Raw genomic sequence first — 20,467 nt, 5'->3', positions numbered from 1 at the left:
TTTAAAGGTACAATTTCTTTTTTTAAAAAATTGAGATATAACTGACACATAATAAGACATGTTTTTTGTAAATTTAAATGTATATTCTTGTGAGAAAACTCCAAAAACTCACTGTTTATCTACCTATGTATAATTCAAATGCATTAGCAAAAGGCAGAATTTTTTTTTTTTTTTTTTTAAGGCAGAATCTTAAATATAATGTTTTCTCACCTCAGGAGCAAACATGGTCTCATAGGTAGGATTATACTGAACCTCTTTGACTGCAGGGTCAAGGTGAACTCCGGTCTCCAAATCTTCCTAGAAGAAAACCAAATGAACGTTAAAGATCTGACAGATAAAGATTTTATTTTAGAAACTACATTAAGATCATACTAGCCAGCTTAACACGAATTTTATGATTATTACACGAGTACCATATGATTAATATTTCTAATAATCAAGGACTAGTAGAAGTAATGTATATAGGTATAGAAGTTAGAATGCATACCAAAATTTTTCTCCTTTCAAAATACTTTGTCTCATCTGAACATATTAAAAACTTTTCTAAATAAGCTAATGAGCTACTCAAAGCCTTAAATTAAGAGAGTCCAACTCCTCTTTTTTCATGAACTCAAAACCTCCAGTTCCAAATTCAGGATAACTCCTTCTTTATTCACCAAACCTTATTAGCTATACCCAGATGGCACATGGCTCAGGACTGCAGAAGTGGCAGGACCCTAACATTCTAAATCTAAATCTTACACTCTATGCCAATGTTTCAACCATCTTAAATTCATCCCCTAGCTTAACAAACACAAAATTCTCACGTCCACTGGAGAATCACTGGTGATCTCTATTTTGTGTAACCCCAACACTTACAAATACCGTAATTCCCAAATTGGCATCTCTAGTCTGGACCTCTCCTCTGAACTCTAAAGACTTGTGTATCTGACCTTTAACTCAACATCTTTTCTCCCAGGATGCCTAATGGATATCTCAAACTTGATATATCCAAAAGTGAACTTCTGGTCACCCCTTCCCAATGACTTCTTCCAGCCTTACATCTGCTCACGCAAAAACTCCTGGAGTTATCCTTGATTCCTCTTTCTTCTACATTGTACCTCCAATTCATCAGCAGATCCTCTATCTTCTACACACATCTAGAGTTCAACAACTTCTCAAGTCCTCTTTCATGGACATCTCACAACCCAATTTATCAACTCGCACCTGGATTATTGCAATAGTCTCTGAAATGGGCTCCCTGCTTCTACCCTTGTCCACTCACAGCCTCACTCCATGCAGGAGCTGTGAGATTTTTAAAAAATATTAGATTATGTTACTCCTGCTCTAAACCCTCAGGTAGCTTCTCCACTCAGAGTAAAAGCCTAATAAAGGTGTAAAGGCTCATTACCAGTTGTTCTCAGAAACTAAGTATGGTTCCCCTAGGTAGTGTTACAAGGCATTTTTGTCTTCCTGTATTGTTCTGCCTGATTATTTACATATTAAAAACGTGCTGTTCATATGTGTTTAATTTACACATTAAACAGGTAATAAATACCTTTCCTTTACTTATGGTACTCAAGTTATATTCAAAAATTTTTAAGAAAGTTACATATCATCTGTGAATTATACTTCAGTAAAGTGGAATTACAAAATTACTATTACAAAATGAGGATGTTTGAATCTAATTGGTTGAGAATTATCCTCCCCCTGAGATCCCAGAATGATCTGTACCCCCACTCGCCTCCATAAACTTCTGTATTCATCTAGTCCTGTGCCGATGCTCATTAACTCCAGCCTCACTGGCTCCTTTGCTATTCCTAGAATTCACCAGAGGACAATCTTGCCTCAGGGTCTCTGCATGTACTGTTCCCTTTTCTTGGAATGTTCTTTCCCTGGATATTCACATGATTGGTCTCTCTCTTTTTCAGGTCCCTGCTCAGTTTTTCCACTTTCCTCTTACTTTGCTTTATTTTTCTCCATTATATTTTTCATCATCTGACATGTTTATTTATTTCCTGGATTTTGAATGCACAAATGTATCTTCACACCCTAGAATTATCCCTATCACATCACCATCTTTATTCTGTTGGTCTTTTGCTGATGTGACATACATCTGTCAACACAATGCATAAGACAACTCAAAGTAATAATCAAAAAACATTTTTAATGTTCATTTATTTTGAGAGAGAGAGAGAGAGCATGTATGTGCATGTGCACACAAGGGAAGGGCAGACAGAGAGAGGGAAAGAGAATCCTAAGCAGGCTCCGCACGGTCAGTGCATGGGCCGCCACAGTGCTCAATCCTCAACGTGAGATCATGATTGAATGGAAATCAAGAGTTGGATGCTTAATTGACTGAGCTACCCAGATGCCCCTGAAATTTTTTTTTTAAAGGTGAGATATCAAAAGGGTGCCTGGGTGGCTCAGACACTGGTTGAGTGTCCGACTTCGGCTCAGGTCATGATCTCACAGTTCGTGAGTTTGAGCCCTGCATCTGGCTCTGTGCTGACAGCTCAGAGCCTGGAGCCTGCTTCGGATTCTATGTCTCTCTCTCTCTCTGCTCCTCCCCTGCTCACACGCTGTCACTCTCTCTCAAAAATAAATAAAGATTTAAAAAAAATTTTTTTAAGGGTGAGTGACGCTGCAGAAGAAGCAATGCTACTGACAAATGAAGATCTGGGAGACTTAGAATGACTAATGACAAAGACTAGGAAACTGACCAAAGAAAATAATACTGTAGGCACACAATTATTGTTCCAAAATTTTACCACTTCTAAAGCAACCTCACCCAAAGCAGCCAACTTAGTTTTTCTACTTCTCAGAGATAGAGTTCTTCAAATATGACTCCCTTAAACTTCCATCCTCTCTAGTTTCAAAACTGTATCTTTACCTTCTCTTGTCTTTCTCATGACTTCAGTCTCCACCTTAGATTTTTATCTGCAACCTTGACCACACGCTTGGCCTCTGGATCCACATATGCAACTGCTTACCGAACTGCATTATACGGGTGTTCCATAACATCAAACACTTTGTGTTCAAAACACATCTCAATCCGCCATGCCTCTACCTTCACTCACTAACAAATAAGGCACAGAATCTTGATTCCATTTCTGAAATATTTCTCCAACAACTCCACTTCTACAGTCCCTCTCCACATCCCTGTCTCCACTATTCTAGCACAGACTCCATCATATCTTGTCTATTCTAATACCTCCTTATCTGGTTTAATACACTCCCACTTTTGCCATATTAGACAAATTACTGATTTTTAAAAATATCAAGTACTTGCATCTATTCTGTGCTGTTGGCAATGTCACACTCTTTGTTCCTTATTGTATATCCCTTTATTATCTGATAATATGTCATCTTACTTTCTCTTATACCTTTCCTCCTCTTGACTCAGGAAAGCTGCTTTTCCATGGTCCTAAGGAATGTTGTACATAATTCCTTATAGCAATTGTGATACTGTATTATCTGTTGCACATGACTTTTACGAAGATTTTATATCCTCACTGCCTAGAATGCAGAGAATTTAGTGTATGTTCAATAAATTTGTTAAACTGAAGAAAGAAAAGTCAAATCCATAGAGAAATTAAAGAGGGTTAAGGCTAAATAATGATTGCCAAATCTGGCAATTGCATCACAAAAAAACCTTTGCCAGAATGATTCTGGTAGTGGAGTAGATAGAAAAGCAGTCGTGAGAGACAGAGATATAATTAAGGATTTAGAAAAAGAGGACAGTAATAGTTTCTACTCTCTCAAGACACTTGGCAATAAAGCAGAGATGGGGTGCCAGATTGAAGGATTTTCAAGGTAAAATTAAGTTTGTTAGCTCCCTCCTTAAAAAGAGACTAAGCTGAGATTTAGTCAATTATAAGCTACAGGATAGGAGAGAATAGGGAGAAACACATGAAAAGAATGAGGGGAGGGGTGCCTGGGTGGCTCAGTCAGTTAAGCGTCAGACCCTTGATTTCAGCTCAGGTCATGATTTCGTGGTTTTAAGCCCCACATTTGCCTCTGCACTGACAGTGTGGAGCCTGCATGGGATTCTCTCTCTCTCTCCCTCTGCCCCTCCCCCACTTGCATTCTCTCTCTCTCTCTTTCTCTCTCTCTAAATAAATAAACTCAAAAGGAAAAAAAAGAATGAGGGAATAATCAATGGTGTGGTTATCCTGGAAGAAGTGGGAAGGAAAAGAATCGAGGACACAATTGGAAGGTTAGTTTCTGAAAAGAGGAGAACCTTCTCTGAGATGAAACAGAGGTGACAAAGGATGGGTAATGGGTGATAGATGTTTGGAGCCGGTGGGAGATGTTGGGACTCATAACTGATTTTATTTTCTTTGAGTAGTTGGGGGCACAGGCCTCTTCACAAACCAAGTATGGTAACTTCAAATTCATTTATTGATTCAACAAATATCGATTGGGTGCCTCCTATGTGCCAAGCATTGTTCTAGGCCCGCAGAAGCAGATAAAGCTCCCTGACCTTGTGGAGCTTAGAAAGTGGGGGAGACAGATAATAAGCAATATACTAAGTGAATTACATAGTTTGCTGGAAGAGGGTAAGTGCTATGAAAAAAAAAAAGGGCTTAACAACATTAGTGCTGACTCACATTATCTCATGTAATTCCTACAACACTTCTGTGAAGCAAGTATTAGCAACATTAAGTCGCTTACTCCAAGATACTAATAGAATAAATGGGAAGGGGGAAATTTTCAAGTAACCACAATGAATGATATTAAAGAGACACATTAGCAACAAACGAAAAAAACCACTGGCGGGCTATCAGTCAGGGTGCTTAGCCACAAGTAGCTAAACTCTCACAGACTGATTAAACAATATTGAATCCTTTCTCTTAGAACTGCCAAGAAGGGTGGAGAATCAGTTTGGGGAAATAGGCATAAGTGAGGGTGAGTATACAGATGGAATCACAATTGAAAATCCATCCTACCACAGAGCCAGTCCACTGAGGACAACAGTTCGCCATTACTGAACATCATCACTAAATGACTGTGGCTGCCACTGGACACTGCTGTTGAGACTCGTGGCCTGAGAAACGAGATGTTGGCCACCACTGCCACTGAAGATACTCTCTCTCCTTGCTTCTTTGTGGAATAGCTTTAGATTAGAATTTAAGTGAGTGCATTTGTCTGCTGAGCCCAAGTTACTGTCCTGAGCCTTAAATAAAATGGAATTAGGAGAATGAGAATCTGGGCTTTCAGGCTCTGAAGGTCGGGGCAGCAAGGGCTGTTCTTCACATGAAGACTCTCAAGGAAGGGGATTCAAATGTCGGACCATCTAAAGAATGATACGTATACAGCTGACCTTTGAACAATACAGAATTAAACTTATATACAGATTCTTTTCAATAAATAGAGTACAGTCCTGTAAGTGTGTTTTTTCTTCCTTCTGGTTTGTTTTTTAATGTTTCTTTGAGAGCGAGTGCACGCATGCACGTGCACACGCAAGTGGGGGAGGGGCAGAGAGGGAGACACAGAATCCGAAGCAGGCCCTAGGCTATGAACTGTCAGCATAGAGCCCAATGTGGGGCCTGAACCCTGGAACCATAAGATCATGACCTGAGCCGCAGTTGGACACCCAACTGACTGAGCCACCCAGGTGCCCCCTTCCTTATGATTTTCTTAATAACATTTTTTCTCTAGCTTCCTTTATTGTAAGAATATAGTATATAATACATATGCCATACAAAGTATGTATTAATTGACTATTTATGTTATCAGTAAGGCTTCGTCACCAGTAGGCCATTAGTAAAGTTTCTGGGTAGTCAAAAGTGATAGGTAGAATTTCAACTGGATGGTGTGGGGGAGGGATTGTGTCCCTAACCGCTTCCTTATTCAAGGGTCAAGTGTATATTACCCTAAAATGCACACTAGAATCTTCACTGATTAGAGATAGTATCTGCCTAGTGTTGAATAGTAAAACTCAGTACCATAAATTTAAAAAGTCATACACAAATGGCTTCAACTGCATAAAAACTGAATTAAATGTGTCTCTCTCGATATTTAATTCTAGTATAAACTGCTTAAAATAACAAAGCTTAGCCATATTCATGCCTCCCCAATGTATTTTATAGAATACAGCTGCTAGAACCACTTTTTTTTTTTTTAAGTTTATTTATTTTTGAGAGAAAGAGACACACAGCACAAGTGGGGAGGGGGGTAGAGAGAGAGAGGGAGACACAAAATCCAAAGCAGGTTCTAAGCTCTGAGCTGTCAGCACAGCCTGACGCAGGGCTTGAACCCACGAACCATAAGATCATGACCTGAGCTAAAGTTGGAGGTTTAACTGACTGAGCCACTCAGGAGACCCTAGAACCACTTTATAATATAGTTTATCACATTTTTCTAAATAAGGGTATTTTAGCTTTGAATTATTTTGAATGGAGTACCATGAGATGGCAAATTTTAAATTCAAGTTATAACTTAAAAAGAATTACTCTTGGGGCGCCTGGGTGGCACAGTCGGTTAAGCGTCCGACTTCAGCCAGGTCACGATCTCGCGGTCCGTGAGTTCGAGCCCCGCGTCGGGCTCTGGGCTGATGGCTCAGAGCCTGGAGCCTGTTTCCGATTCTGTGTCTCCCTCTCTCTGTGCCCCTCCCCCGTTCATGCTCTGCCTCTCTCTGTCCCAAAAATAAATAAACGTTGAAAAAAAAATTTTTTTAAAAAGAATTACTCTTTATACATACAACAGTGGCAACTAATAAAAAATATAAATAGGTCTCAGTCTGGTTCCTGCTAAAATTATAGAACAAATTGGACAACCCTCCAGAAAGTGAAGAGTCAGTAATTATAACATTTGATTAGAAAAACTTGGACAATACCACAACCTTGTTTTAATACCCATGAGGAGTTCAATAATAATTAAGATTATTAATTAAGATTACCACAGAATTACAAAGGATTTCTATTCCATTTTAATTATCCATAAAAATTAAAGTACAGTGAGTGAAGGGCACCCTATGGGTCAAATAAGTTGAACAAGTTATCTTCTCTTGATTCAAACAAATTTGACAATAAAATGAAATAGTATTTACTTCTGAGTCCTTTTCACATTTTTTACTGTTGCACAAATAAGAATATAGATGTGAAAGCACTTTGTAAACTATAAAGCAGAACATAAGTATTAATCATTACTAGGAACTATTTACCAATTTATAGTATAGGTTTTTTTCCCCAAAAAGTAGGAATGAGTAAACTTTCTAAGATGGAAGTTTAAGTGGATGTCATAAAAGAATAGAAATTCACATAAAGATATCCTTTGGGTTTGGCTCTTAACAAATGCAGAGGAAAAAGGTGATCTATTTGAAGCTCACGAGTATGAGTAAGATCACCCAAAAAGAAATTTTAAAATATGCTCAAAATTAGAGGCAGAATTTTCATTTTACTCGAGTTGGCTATGCCAAAGCAGGGAATGCATTGGGGAAAGGTAACATAGTCATGGACTGAAATGAGAGAATGCCAGGTCTGCTTTTTTATTTTTTTTAATTTTAAAGTCAATTAACAAGCAACTCTTGCCACCCAATAGGGTTCATTACATGATTTTCAAAGTGCAAAAATCTGATAGTGCTGCACTGAAATACATTTTTAACCAGAAAATAATTGTTGTCACACACTGGAGAACACAAATATGTTTAACTGGAGTTCTAGAATAAGAGAAGAACAGGACTAAAATAGTATGTGGAAATAAGAACTGAGAACTCTGCAGAAACACTGAAAGATCCACATTCCAAACCAATGAATTCCCAATTAAAGAAGCTCTACAAATTCTGAGCAGGACAAACAAAAAGATATCCACACCTGGGTATCCCATAAGGAATCTAAAGACTGAAAGTACACCCCAAATAAAGGGGGGCAGAAGGTAAGGGCCTTAAAAGCAGTCCAAGGAAAAGAGAACAGCTACAATGACAACTGACTTGTTATCAGTAACAGTGAAAATCAGAAAATAGAGTATTTTAAATATGTTGGGAGAAAAGAACTGTCAGCTAGTAAATGAAACTTGGTGAAAAGATCCTTCAAGAAAGATGGTTAAATAAAAACATTTTAAAGACAAACGAAAACTGCAAGCAGTTGCCACCAGCTACCCCTCACTAAGGGACATCAAGTATGCACGATAGGCAGAAGGCAATCTCTTTGCATATGAGATACAGGAATCGGCATAACTCACTGCCATCTTCTGAAATTTAAATATATATCAAAAAAATACAGGACAATAATAGCTAAAGTAGGGGTAGTGGAATGTTAATAAAACTGCAGTGTTCTAAGGTTCTTGCACTGTTCAGTAAAAAGTAAAGATACTGATTAATTCAGATGTTTTAATTTCTAGGGGTAATCAAAGAGCAGAAATGAGGGCATAATTTACAAATGGGTACAGGGAAAAAAAACAGAATGATAAAAAAAATCAATCCAAAAGAACGGATGCCTAGCATATTAATTTTCTATCTTCTTTTCCATTACCTGTATTCAAGACTACACTTAAAAAAAAATATTGCTGGGGCATCTGGGTGGCTCAGTTAGTTAAGTGTCTGACTCTTGGTTTCAGCTCAGGTCATGATCTCAGTTTCGTGGGTCTGAGCCCCCGCGTGGTGCTTGCACTGTCATTGGGGAGCCTGCTTGAGATTCTCTGTCTCCCTCTCTCTCTGCCCTACCCCCCACTCGCGCTGTCTGTGTCTCTCAAAATAAATAAATAAACTTTAAAAAAAATATTGCTATGGCCGCACCTCACAACTTCTGGTATTATTCTCCTTATTATTCAGTTCAAAATATTTTCTATTATTATTATTTTTGATTTAGGTCCATGAGCATATTTTGGTCCATGTATATGTGTGTGTGTGTGTGTGTGTGTGTGTGTGTGTGTGTGTGTATAAAGATATACACACACACACACACACACACACACACGTATGTATCTTTTTCAGGCAGGATCCACACCCAGCATGAAGCCCAACAGGGGGCTTGAACTCACAACCCTGAGATCAAGACCTGAGCTGAGATCGAGCCAGATGCTTAATCTATTGAGCCACCCAGATGCCCCTTTGCTCAATATATGTTTTTTCTATCTTACTTTTGATCCTTCTGGAAATCTTAGCAAGCATGGCAAAAAAAAAGAGAGAGAGATTCAAAAAAGGAAAAAAATACTGTCGTATTTGCATCTGATAGGACCATAGGACTATGTAAGTAGTGAGATCAGTAAAAAAAAATTAAATAAATAAAAAATAATGCTATTTATGAATATACTGCATAAAAACATGACACACCTAGAAATACCTTCAGCAAAACTATGCAAGATACTTATGGAGAAAATTATAAACTTTGGAAGAAATTAAAAATCTAAAGAAAACCTAAACAAATAGATAGAATATTGTCTCCAAATTGATCTGTGGTTCAATGTAATCAAACAAAACCCTACCTGGGTGTTAGTAAAACTCTACAAATCAATTCTAAACTGTATTTAGAATTACAGGGGCCAAGAATAGCCATGACATTCTTGAATAACTACAACAAAAAGGGGTTAGAGGAATAGCCTCACCAGAGATCAAGCCATATTATTAAAAATGTTCACACCATACACAATAATTAAATCCCTGTGGATTTATGACTTAAATGTAAAAAGCAAAAATCTAGTGCTTTCAAAAAACAAAATAGAAAATTCTTATGACTTTGAGATAAGAAAGGATTTCTCAAACAAGAAACACAATTCATAAAAGACTAACTTGATAAGACTAGACAAGTAAACAACTATTTATCATGACAGTGAAGGAAGTGAGGAGACAAGCCACAAGCCAGAAAAGATATTTGCAGTACATATAACTGACAAAGGATATTAGGCAGATATACAAAGATCTCCTACAAGTCAAAAGACAACCCAAGTCACTTCAAAAAGAAAAAAAAGTCTAATCACCAATAACATATATGAAAAGATGTTCAATCTCATTAGTGTTCAGGGAAATGGAATATTAAAAACACTGAGTACGTTTATAATCTTGTCAAAATGCTTGCGATTCGTCACAATAGTTAGTCAAATACAGATGATCATATCTGCATGCTTCACATCTCCTCCCTTGGTCATTTCTCTATCATTACATTTACTATGTGTAAGGTTTTGTTTGTTTTGCATACAAGTGTTGGTTCACAAACAAATGATAATTAATGTCCCTTATTCTCTCATCATAGAACCTTCATCAACTGGGGGGGGGGGGGTGTAGCCCCAGTTGTGTGCTCTGCTTCTAATGGACCTCTGGTGCTTTATGTGACCTCTCTTCCCAGATTATTTTACTTCACACTTGAGTTGATTGAACTAAGTGAGTTCTAGAGACATTCCATCACCCCCACCCAATAAGTGTACATTGATTCTCGATGTACATGCTTTCTCAAGACTTTCTTTTTCACTTACTCTTTCATTCATTCTCTCACCAAATATATTTCCCTTAATCTTGTATACTAGGCATGGGAGACATGAAAATAGACACAACCATGTCTGGTCCCTAGGGTCTGACAATAGTCCAGGGTAAAGAAAAAGTGAACAAGTCACAGCAATGCAGCAAGTGCTACGACTGAGGTACAAAGGGGGCTGCTTGGACAGAGGAGGGAACGTGTGCACTGAGACTGAAGGACAGAATTTGGAGGCGGAGGGAGCACAAGGCATGAGGAAAGAGATTTCCAAGCAGAGAGACTTGTATGGCCAAAAAATCTAGAGAGGAAAAAAAAAAAAAAAGGCTTTGGGGCTTTATAGAGAGTTCAGCATGGGAAAATGGCAGGCCTCATGTTACACAGGAACTTGGAAATTATCCAGTAGCAACATGGTATCTTTGGGCAGAGAAGTGGTACAACACTGGAATTTACAAAGATGACTCTGGGCACATTGTGAAGGAAAGAATGGGATACGGAACTAGGAAACAAGAAGGAAAAAGTAGAAAGACCAGTTAGAGGGTTATTATAATTGTCTTGCATTAGATAGAAATGATAAGAATCTGAAATAAAATATTTGACAACTGTCATTGTGTCACAATGATAGGACCCACCACCCAAGAGTAGCGGTTGAAAGAGAAAGGAACATCAAGAATGACTCCTGGGAGAAGTAAAGAAGATATAAAGTAAGGCTGTATCAGTGAAAGTGGAGAGGAAGAAATTAATTTGAGGAACGTTACAACTCTCTGAATGACAAGCTTCAGGGGCTGAGGAAGAAGGAAAAGGAAGACGCTTCTGTTTTTGGCTTGGACTAATACGGGGGTTGGGAGATCATTAACCAAAATGGGAAAAACAGGTGAGGTGGATCTTGAGGGGGAAGAAAAATTGTTAATTTTTCAGCACATTGGATTGGAGGTGCCTGAGTACCATCCTGAGTAAGAAGTGTAACAGTTCTGGAGCTAGCAAAGAGATTAGAATTGGAAATAATAAGGCCGGTGTGTCTGACACTATTGTAAGTGCTTAATGTGCTTTGTGACAAGCCTATCTTCGAGACAGGTATTAGTGTCATCCCGACTTTACAGATAAGAAAAAACCCTAGGCACAGAGCACTTAAAGTAACTTATCCAAGTTACTTATCCAAGTTACCCAGGGTCACCATTTGGGTAAGTGCTGTAGGCAGGATTTGAATCCTGATAGTCTTGATTCCAGAGCCTTTCACTTCACAGTGTTCACCTGTGAGTCATCAGAAGCACAGACTCAAGTTGAAGGCATGAGAGAGTATGAGGCATGCAAGGGGGACTAAGGGACGGGTCCCAGGAAACCCCAATGCACAAGGGAGGACAGAAGAACAGGGGATCAGAAGACTGAGGATGGCCTTATGGAAGCCAGAGGGAAAGCAACTTTTGGGAAACAAGAATAGTGTCATTTGATGCAGATATTCAAGTCAGACAGCAGAACCTGACACGTTCTCACCTTTCTCAGGGAGAGTAGGTAGTTTCCCAAGAGGCCAGGGCTAGGTTGTACTGGCTTGAGGAGAAAATGAGATGAAGTGAGAGCTCGAAAAAGTTAAGCTGTGAAAAGAATGAGGAGTCAGGAGGTTGCTGGAGTGATACAAGTTTGGGGAGTTTGTTTTGTTATAAAGATAGGATTCTAAGCATTCTTTCATACCACTTTATTAATAAAAAGTAAAATTCGTGAAAGTTTGCAAAAGACTTAAAATTGTAACACTAGACTTGGGAACATCTTTTTCTTGGTTGGATTTTTTTTTTTTAATTGAAGTATAATTAGCATACATGTTATATTATTTTCTGATATACAACAAATTGTTTTGACAATTGTATAGGAAACATCTTACATGCAAAGCAGTTTTTGTACACTGCCTCCCACCAGCACATCTTGAGCTTCTGGTCACCCCCATTAGGCTCTACTGGGCCTATATTACCAATTGGCAGGTGTTTTTCCCTGGTTCTAGACATGCCAACCTTTCCTCAGATCTTCAAACACACTAAGCTCCTTGTCATCTCAAAAGTTGCTTTGTTTGCTTTAACTTTCTTGCAAAGTTTCCTTTGTCTGGAAACTCTTGCCTTATCTTGCACATGGCTGGCTTCGTCTTCTTCAAAGCTGCTTTTACAGAGAAGACTTCCCTGACCCATCTATGGAAGTCATACTCCTACTTAATTCTCTATCACGGAACTTTTTTTTTTTTTTTCCATTCATAGTACTCAATTGAATCTGCAACCGCTTTACTTGCTCACATTTCATTGGCTGTCTCTTCCACTAGCATGTATGCATCATGATGGCAAAGATGTCTGGCTCCTTGGCCTCTGTGTCTTCAGCCCCTAGAGTAGTTCCTGGCAAATAACACGTCTTCCGTAAATATTAGCTGAATGAGCTATACAATCCGTTTTCTCCCACTATCACCCTTCTCAACTGGGATCAAGCACGCTGTTTCTTAACCCCAAGGCCTTTTCTTGCTGTACTGACATATATAATCACAAGGGCTAAACTAACATTATTGCACTTTTATTAGATACCAGAGTCTGCGCTATAAGCTACATTTGTATCATTTCACTTACATAAAACCCTCATACAGATACATACTTTAAAAATAATCTCTATTGCACAGGTAATGAAACACAGGAGGTTGTATAACTTGCCGAAGTTCGCAGAAGTGGTGGAGCCGTAACCAGAATCTACTTCTAACTTCAAAACAAACCAAGGACGGGACACTGCTCTCTTCAAGTCAGAGTACATAGTCTGGTTTGGGAAGTGTCTGTTTTACACCTGCTCTACACAGGCCACATCCTAATCATAATAAATTAAAGTTTCACCACCTCCCTCTCGCCCTTCCCACTGGCTCGATGGAAGGAGAAGACAGCGGGGAGCTGTGGAGAACTGTCCTGAACTTTCAAGTCCCGGCTTCTCCCAAGGAAGATGCATGTAAGGAGAAGAGACCCGAGCGTTAGCAACTTGTATCTCAGCACTGAGGCAGCGGTAACCCGGAGCCTAACAAGCGACTGCCGAATTTTGGAGCAGAAGCAAAGTCCCGCACTGCATCAGTGGCCACAGCGCTTACCTTAACTGCCACCTCCGGAGCCGAGTCCACCGCCACTGCCAGAGACGGCTTGGCCGAAGCTGATTTAGTCAAGTGCATGAGGGAGTCGGAAGCTGGCAGTGAACACCGTCCACCCTCACTGTCCGAGTCCGATTCGGACCCTGAACCCGAACCATAGGACGCAGCCAAAGATGCAATCGCAGCCGACATGACTGCAACCGATCCTCTGCGGAGACCAGGCCCCGGCGGAAGAAGCGGCTTCCAGGTCCTGACAGATTAGCATGACACACATTACTTACTTCCTTTGCTAAGAGTTCATTTACGACGTCTTTAAGCTATAATCAATTAGTATTTGAATAAATATAAGAGAACGCAGAATACGAAAATGTTTATCTAGGGAAGTAGAGAGAATTGTGTTACCTTATAACTTTCAGGACCTATTCGGCTGGATTGAAGACTACGAGTTCCGAAATACCCTGAGGTCACGAGGTCCAACACTCCCGGCGTTCAGCGCGGCGGGAAGTGGAAGAGGCATAATGGGAAGTGTAGTTTGGTGAGAGGGGCGGGGCGAACTGGGCAGGCCTCTCTTTGACCACGCCCCTGAATGGATGGTTCATTCAATTGGCTATCATCTTCCCTCACTCCCAGGCCAAGCACTGTTCTCTCAGTCCCCTTCCCCCAAATTGGAGATTGGGCAATACCATACAGCCTCAGGAAATGGGGGGGAGAGCCGTATTCATTCCCTCTGTTGGGTGAGTGGGCGGAGGCTGAGTTTTCCACCACGGCTGCACCTGGGCTCTGGGAGCTGAAGAGGAAAGTGAGAATCTTAAATTGGAAGACCTTGAGTGGTGGAGAACAGCTCCTGATGGAAAGGATGGGAGATTAGGTGGCGAGGTCCAGCGGTTCCCCCTGCTTCAGGAGCGGATCTCCGCGCCCAGTTGTGGAGCGTCGCGCGCGGGGAGGGGGCGGGTGGGGGGCGGCGGCGGCTCGCGGTGTTGTTCGCTCGCGCGTCGAGCACACGGTGGGTCCGGCGACCGGCGGGCGCCGCAGGCGGCGTTCCCGATAGCCCGGTGCCTGGGCCGCTGCCCGGAGCGGATTCCACTCTGGAGCCTGTCGCTCCTGGAGGCTCTAGGTGGAGTCCCGGGAGCTGAAGGGGACCGGCGGCCGCCGCCGAAGCATGAAGAAGGGGTAAGGCAGGAGCCCCCCATGATTTCACGGTGAGCGCGAGTCTCTCAGGAATTGTTTTTTGGTGGGGACAGGGTGCTGGGAGAGGAACTCTTTCTCACTGGCCAGAACGGATGGAGGTGTGTGTGGCGCTCTTGCCCGGCAAAGGTGACGGGGATGGGCGCGCCTCCCCCGCGCCGGCCCCCACCCCCATTCGCGGGTTTCCAGAGCTCTGGCCGCCCACCCGCCTGCCGGGCTGGGTGCCGAGGCAGACGGCTGGCCGGCGCGCCTGGGTCTCGGTTGCAGGGACCGCCCGATGCTGCCCTAGGCGGGGAGACTGCGGGTCTCACCTGGGGTGCCACCGCCTGAGCGTCCCTGCCCCGTCGGCCACCCCCATGCCGCCTCGCTCTGGGGGCGGCTGCAGCACCGGGTGGCAGCGAAGCCCCCGCTCGCGCTACGTGCGGGAGGCTCCGTAAAGCCGGCTTGTGTGCGTGTTTGCGCCGCGCGTCTTCATATTACAGCCATAAAGGTACAGCGAGTGCGGGGATCCCTTTCTTCCCCCGAAGGGAGGTGGGGGGGGCGAAGCGGGGCGGTCGCCTCTGATGCCTGGTAATGGGGGAGTGCCTGGGGCAGAGTTAGGGAGCCGCTTACTCAGCTCCGTTGTCGGCAGGACTCGCCCATTGTGCCACCCAGATAATTATTCAACTATGCAGCATCCATTGCACCTTTCCCATTTTTCTTTTCCCCTTGCTACAGCATGCCCCCTAGCTTCGGTACTCTGACGCCTTCTCTTGCTTGCACTTGGCGGATGAGGAACTGGAATAATGATGAAAAGAAAGCACATCTGACCTGAACATTAACAACCTGTCCTAGAGCCGATTAATTAACTAATCCCCAGCTAGACTAGGTACTTTAATACGACTCAGTCTAATCCTATTCTTTTCTGTATAACGTGTGCTTTGGATTATGATTTAATTTTTTCTTTGGTGGTAGATTCACCTATTAGTTAAGTCTTATTTTTTTGTCCGGTAATTTATTGGTTATTCAACCCATCTAATGTTCCTAAATTTAACATATGTGATAGGTAACTTTCATCTTTCTAATTGTTGATAGCACTGTATCATAATTACAAATGCAGTCTCTCTTTGAACTCTCAGGAACAGTTTTTTCCGTATCTAAGTTTCTGTTAGGAAAGTATTTTTATTTATGGCGGATATTTGAATAAAGTACTCATTCAAGTTTTGAATGAGAAAAGTTTTGTATTTCTTTATTTTTCAGTAATGGAATATTTTACTGGTAATCATAGCCTTCAGTTGAATGAAAGGAAGCATCTAATATTTTAGGTGGGGTTTTAACTCCATAATGAGCATTCGCTAATTTCTCTAAATTTTTTTTCAGTCTTTGCCATATCATGTATTAATTGTTAAGAATTTTTCTCATTTTTTTCGAACTTCTTTCTACGAGGATGGGCAGGCTCCAATTTTGCATGATCTACCTGAAAGATGAAATATTTTTTGAAAACAGAAGAAACAACTGTTGGTTACTTGATTATTATGTTTAAAACTGTTTGCCTTTCATTACTTAAAAATAAATGATTCACTACCAAAAATAAGTGTTCCTTTTTTTTTTTTTTGTAATCCTCCCCTTCCAGCTTTTCTCCTTTAAGCTTGTTGCCATAACCCTCTTGATAAAACAATTGCACATAGGCATTGCAGAGGCAATTGATTTAAGGTACAGTAATTGTTTTATGTCCTTTGGAAGTGGCGCACATATAATATCACTTGATGGTGTAGGATCAGTTGCTTGGTTAGAAAATGACCTTGCAATCTACAAAATGGACACCTCTGTGCCTTGGTTTCCTTATATGCAAATGGTGGAAATACTTATTTATGCCACTGAGTAGTATGCATAAATTCAGTAAAGATGTTTTCATAATGCTTTTAAAGAAAATTTAAATATTTTAGCTGATAGATGATGAAAATATTTCAGTGTAAAACACAAGGAAAAAAATGTCAGGATATTCCATGGCATGTCAGAATGGTTGATTTACATTGAATTTTGCTTTGGAGATGTATGGCTCTAAATTGAAAAATGTTTCTCATCCATCAAGAATTTTTAATAATTGTAAATTTAATAAACATTATAGTTAGTACCTATATATAGTTGTAAATGTAAGTATCATTTATATTGATGATAAAAGTTATACGACTTGGTAATAAACAAATACAATCTTGAATTAAGTTTGTAAAAAAATTTTTACAAAAAACGTTAAGGCCCTTTTTATTGAAAAATTTGCAGATAACATGATCCATAGTACATACTTGTGATCATTTGTAAGGTATGATACAGAGTTTTATTATTCAGGCTTGTAAATAAACACATATTTAGACATAATGTGGTAATCTGTAATATTACATTTAATTATACATTTTGCTTTATTTTCAGAATAGGTTAAGCTATCCATTTCCAAGTGTTTGGTTTTCATTATGAAAGAAATGGTATTAGTAGCTTTTGATTTCCTTATTGGAGTATTATTAACTCAGTTTATTTTTATAGTGAAAGCTACTATGAGAATATTACGTTATTATGACTTCTACCAAAGTTGTATTTTACCAGAGCTTAGTGGGGAAACTTCATATAGATGATAAGTTTATTGAAATGTCATTAAAATTACTATTGTATAGTTTGTTTGTTTTTTTTGAGAATGAATTTGATTACATTTTTAGTGTTTTCTCAAATGACCAACTTAAAATTCAGCTGTCATTGTCTCTTGGGTAAATACAGCTAATTAAAGGTTCTTCTAAGTTCCTTGAAGACAGGAACTAAGCTAATGTTTATTGTCATAAATCCAAAATTGCTAGCATAGGGTTTAGCAAATAGTAGGGACTTGTTTTTGTTGTTGCTGGACAAATAAAATGAATGAGTGAAGGGTATCCATTGATATGATATACTGAGTAGAAATTTTAAAAAATAGATTTATCAAACAAATTTTAACTCATGAAACATAGTTTTATCTCAGGAGAAAAGACAAAATGTTTGGAAAGTGCTTTGAACTTTATTTATCTGTTCAAATAGAATTCCTTTACCCACACATTTTTGGAAAGAGCACTAAATACTGCATAATATATATGAGGTCAACCTTTCATTTATAAAATGATTAATTTTCTTACCTCTTATAGGTCACTACATGAAAAAGTACAGTAAAGGTTTTTTGTTGTTGTTTTCCTAAATTAGATGAGTATAGAAATGTGTTTGATTCTTTTTTACTTCAGTTTTTTAGTGAAATATTATTTAAAAAGATGTAAGTAAATTACAGCCTGTGCTAAATGTGCCTGAATACTGAGTTTTAAAAATAAATGACTTCTGAGGTGGAGTTTTTTTATAACGTAAAGACTCTTGTATTTTTAACTCATCATATTTACTTTATAATTTTCAGTCTTTGTGTATTGCTGGTTCCTAATTTAGCATGAGATCTATATTTTAAAACTTGGAAAAATGGTTTAGAACTTGGAACTTTCTGAAAAACAGTATGCTTAGTGGTTAGATTCACAGACAGCCTACCAAATTCAACCCATAATATACTTAGATTATAAGATTAGGCTAATAATACCAGAGAACTAAAGAATATTAATAATAATTAGGATAAATACTATATCGAAAATACCTACACTATGTACAATAATTTTTCTTTGGGATTTTTCCTTGAAATGCTAGGAATACATTTCTCTTGTGTTAGACATGACAACATTATTAGGAACTTGTCCTCTAACATCCACTGGACGTGAAGAAGAGGGTCTTCCTCAGTTCAGTGAGCCTTAACATTATATGGGGCAAGAGGTGAGAGAATGAGAGAAATTAGAAGGAGCTAGGGTCTTCTATGTGATGTTTGACAGGTCATTTTACCTTTCAGGGTCTTTGGTTTTCTCTGTTATAAAAGGAGAAGGTTGACATAGACCTCTCTGAGATGCCTTTCAGTTACAAATAAAATTCAAAGGCACTTCAGTGCCCAGTGTAACCACTTTTTTCTGAGAGTTCATTTTTCCTTTCTAATGTTCCTGCTTTATATACCTTCTCTCATGGAATTTCTTCTTTCTAGATCTACTTCTGAAAAGATTATAGTCTTTTTTTTTTTTATCATTTAAAAATATTTTTTTCATTTATTTATTTTTGAGAGACAGAGAGAGCACAAGTGGGGAGGGGCAGGGAGAGAAGGAGACAGAAATCCAAAGCAGGCTCCAGGCTCTGAGCTGTCAGCAGAGAGCCCGACGTGGGGCTCGAACTCACAAACTGAGATCATGACCTGAGCCAAAGTCAGACGCTTAACCTACTGAGCCACCTAGGCGCCCCTGAAAAGATTATAGTCTTAATCTTCTTCTGTCATGCCTATTCTTGGAAGCAAGACTTTTTAGGTTTTTAAAGGAGTTTTTTGTAATGTTTGTTATTTTGTCTGCTTTTATTTTTATTCTACTTTATTTTTTTAACTCCTAGCACTACCAAGAAACAGAATTAAGATGATTTGCTTTGTTCTTTTGTTTTTTATTGACAGTGTTTAAGAAAAGTCAAGGTAGATTTTATTTAAACTTGGGAGAATGATCATATCCAGTGAATCTCCAGAGAAATTTTTTTAATAAGGAAAATTATTGGAACTAAGGTTTTGGAGTGGGTTTATGAAGGTAAAATGATGGAATATGACCTGGGAGTAGGGTTGTCAGGTACTGTTTGGGATATCTTGCATTTTTATTTGCTAAATCTTTCAGTCTTACTTTGGGTGCTCTAGAACTTTGGGCATGGCAGGAGCAGAGGTATGGTATGGTTGGAAGCAGAGTGAAAAATAGAGTTTATGAATTCCTTGACAACAGAAGCAGTTTCATTGTTTTGGTTAGTTGTTTTGTTTTGCTTTGCTTCATTTTTGTGTTTCCAGAATTAATTCTTTAAGTTACATGGATATTTGAGTGGATACAGTTAATACAAAGATTAGCTGGTAAGTGATTCTCTTAGGTGGAAAGATCAGGATGCTTTGAGAAAAGGGGTCATGAAACACAGTTATGATGCTCATTTACAGTGGAATATTTTGTTGGTTTTCAGTTCATATTTGGAGGTTAATAGTATTCAAAAATAATATGTAACATGTTCTCCCATGTGGAAAAAATTGATATTACATGCTTGCTATATATGCAAGTCACTGTATAGCTACTGTTATATTTATTATTTTACTTAATACCATAGTCCTATTAGAATTTAATGGAGGAAGAAGGTTAATGGAAATAAACAAGTGGTTTATTCTGCTCAGCAGAAACACAGGTTCTCTGGGAACCACTTTCTCTTCCCTTTCCTTAGTAAGTTACTCTGGAGCAACCATTCTAGTAACTTGGGAACAGTAATTCTGCCTGCCTGCTACTCTTCCCCTCGTCTGTAATTGGTCAGTCTACTGGTGATACCACTTGTCCCATGCTAAACCAGTTATTCACTCAGCACATAATATTGAAGACCAAGTAGGTGCTAAAAGTATACCATAGAGAGCAAAACAGGTCTCAGGTCTCTTACAGGTAACAGTATGGTTAGACAGATAATGAACAAATACACATATCTGTAATTAGAAATTGTGGCGAGTGCTGTAAAGGAAAAGAACAGGGAACCTGATTTACCTTGGAAGTCAGGGAGGGTTCTTTAAGGAAAAGTTAGTGGAAGTTAGCTATGAGAAAAAGGAAAAGATGCCAAAAATACATGTTAAAAATTTTGGAGGTAAGAAAGAGCTTGGTAGGTTCAACTAAGAACTAAGAAAAGGCCAGAGTAGATAAAGCTCAACTATATAGTGAAAAAGAGGGATTGTGGCTTAATGTACAGT

At 39.3% G+C, this 20,467-nt stretch overlaps 2 protein-coding genes across 6 annotated transcripts in view; one reads left to right on the top strand and one right to left on the bottom strand.

Moving 5' to 3' along the window:
- CDC40 (cell division cycle 40) overlaps positions 1-13,776 on the bottom strand; it is a 60,445-nt gene extending 46,669 nt beyond the window's left edge. Inside the window, exons 1-2 of the mRNA XM_040474365.1 lie at positions 13,480-13,776; positions 211-297 (exon numbers count right to left, since the gene is read on the bottom strand). Coding sequence (XP_040330299.1) covers positions 211-297; positions 13,480-13,668 — 276 coding nt within the window. The 5' untranslated portion in view covers positions 13,669-13,776. The remainder of the gene's footprint in view (positions 1-210; positions 298-13,479) is intronic.
- A 734-nt stretch (positions 13,777-14,510) lies between these two features.
- WASF1 (WASP family member 1) overlaps positions 14,511-20,467 on the top strand; it is a 71,293-nt gene continuing 65,336 nt past the window's right edge. For 2 of the 5 annotated variants that reach the window (XM_040474370.1, XM_040474369.1), the window contains exon 1: positions 14,512-14,675. The gene's annotated coding sequence lies outside the window, so the exon portion shown is untranslated. Of the gene's footprint in view, positions 14,676-15,378; positions 15,530-20,467 lie in introns of all 5 variants that reach the window. The other 3 variants (XM_040474367.1, XM_040474366.1, XM_040474371.1) reach the window with 3 other exon arrangements.

Source organism: Herpailurus yagouaroundi, unplaced genomic scaffold (assembly GCF_014898765.1).
Source record: "Herpailurus yagouaroundi ecotype Mexico unplaced genomic scaffold, PumYag 139, whole genome shotgun sequence".
Taxonomy (NCBI): Eukaryota; Metazoa; Chordata; class Mammalia; order Carnivora; family Felidae; genus Herpailurus; species Herpailurus yagouaroundi.
This window is presented reverse-complemented; position numbering and strand designations above follow the sequence as displayed.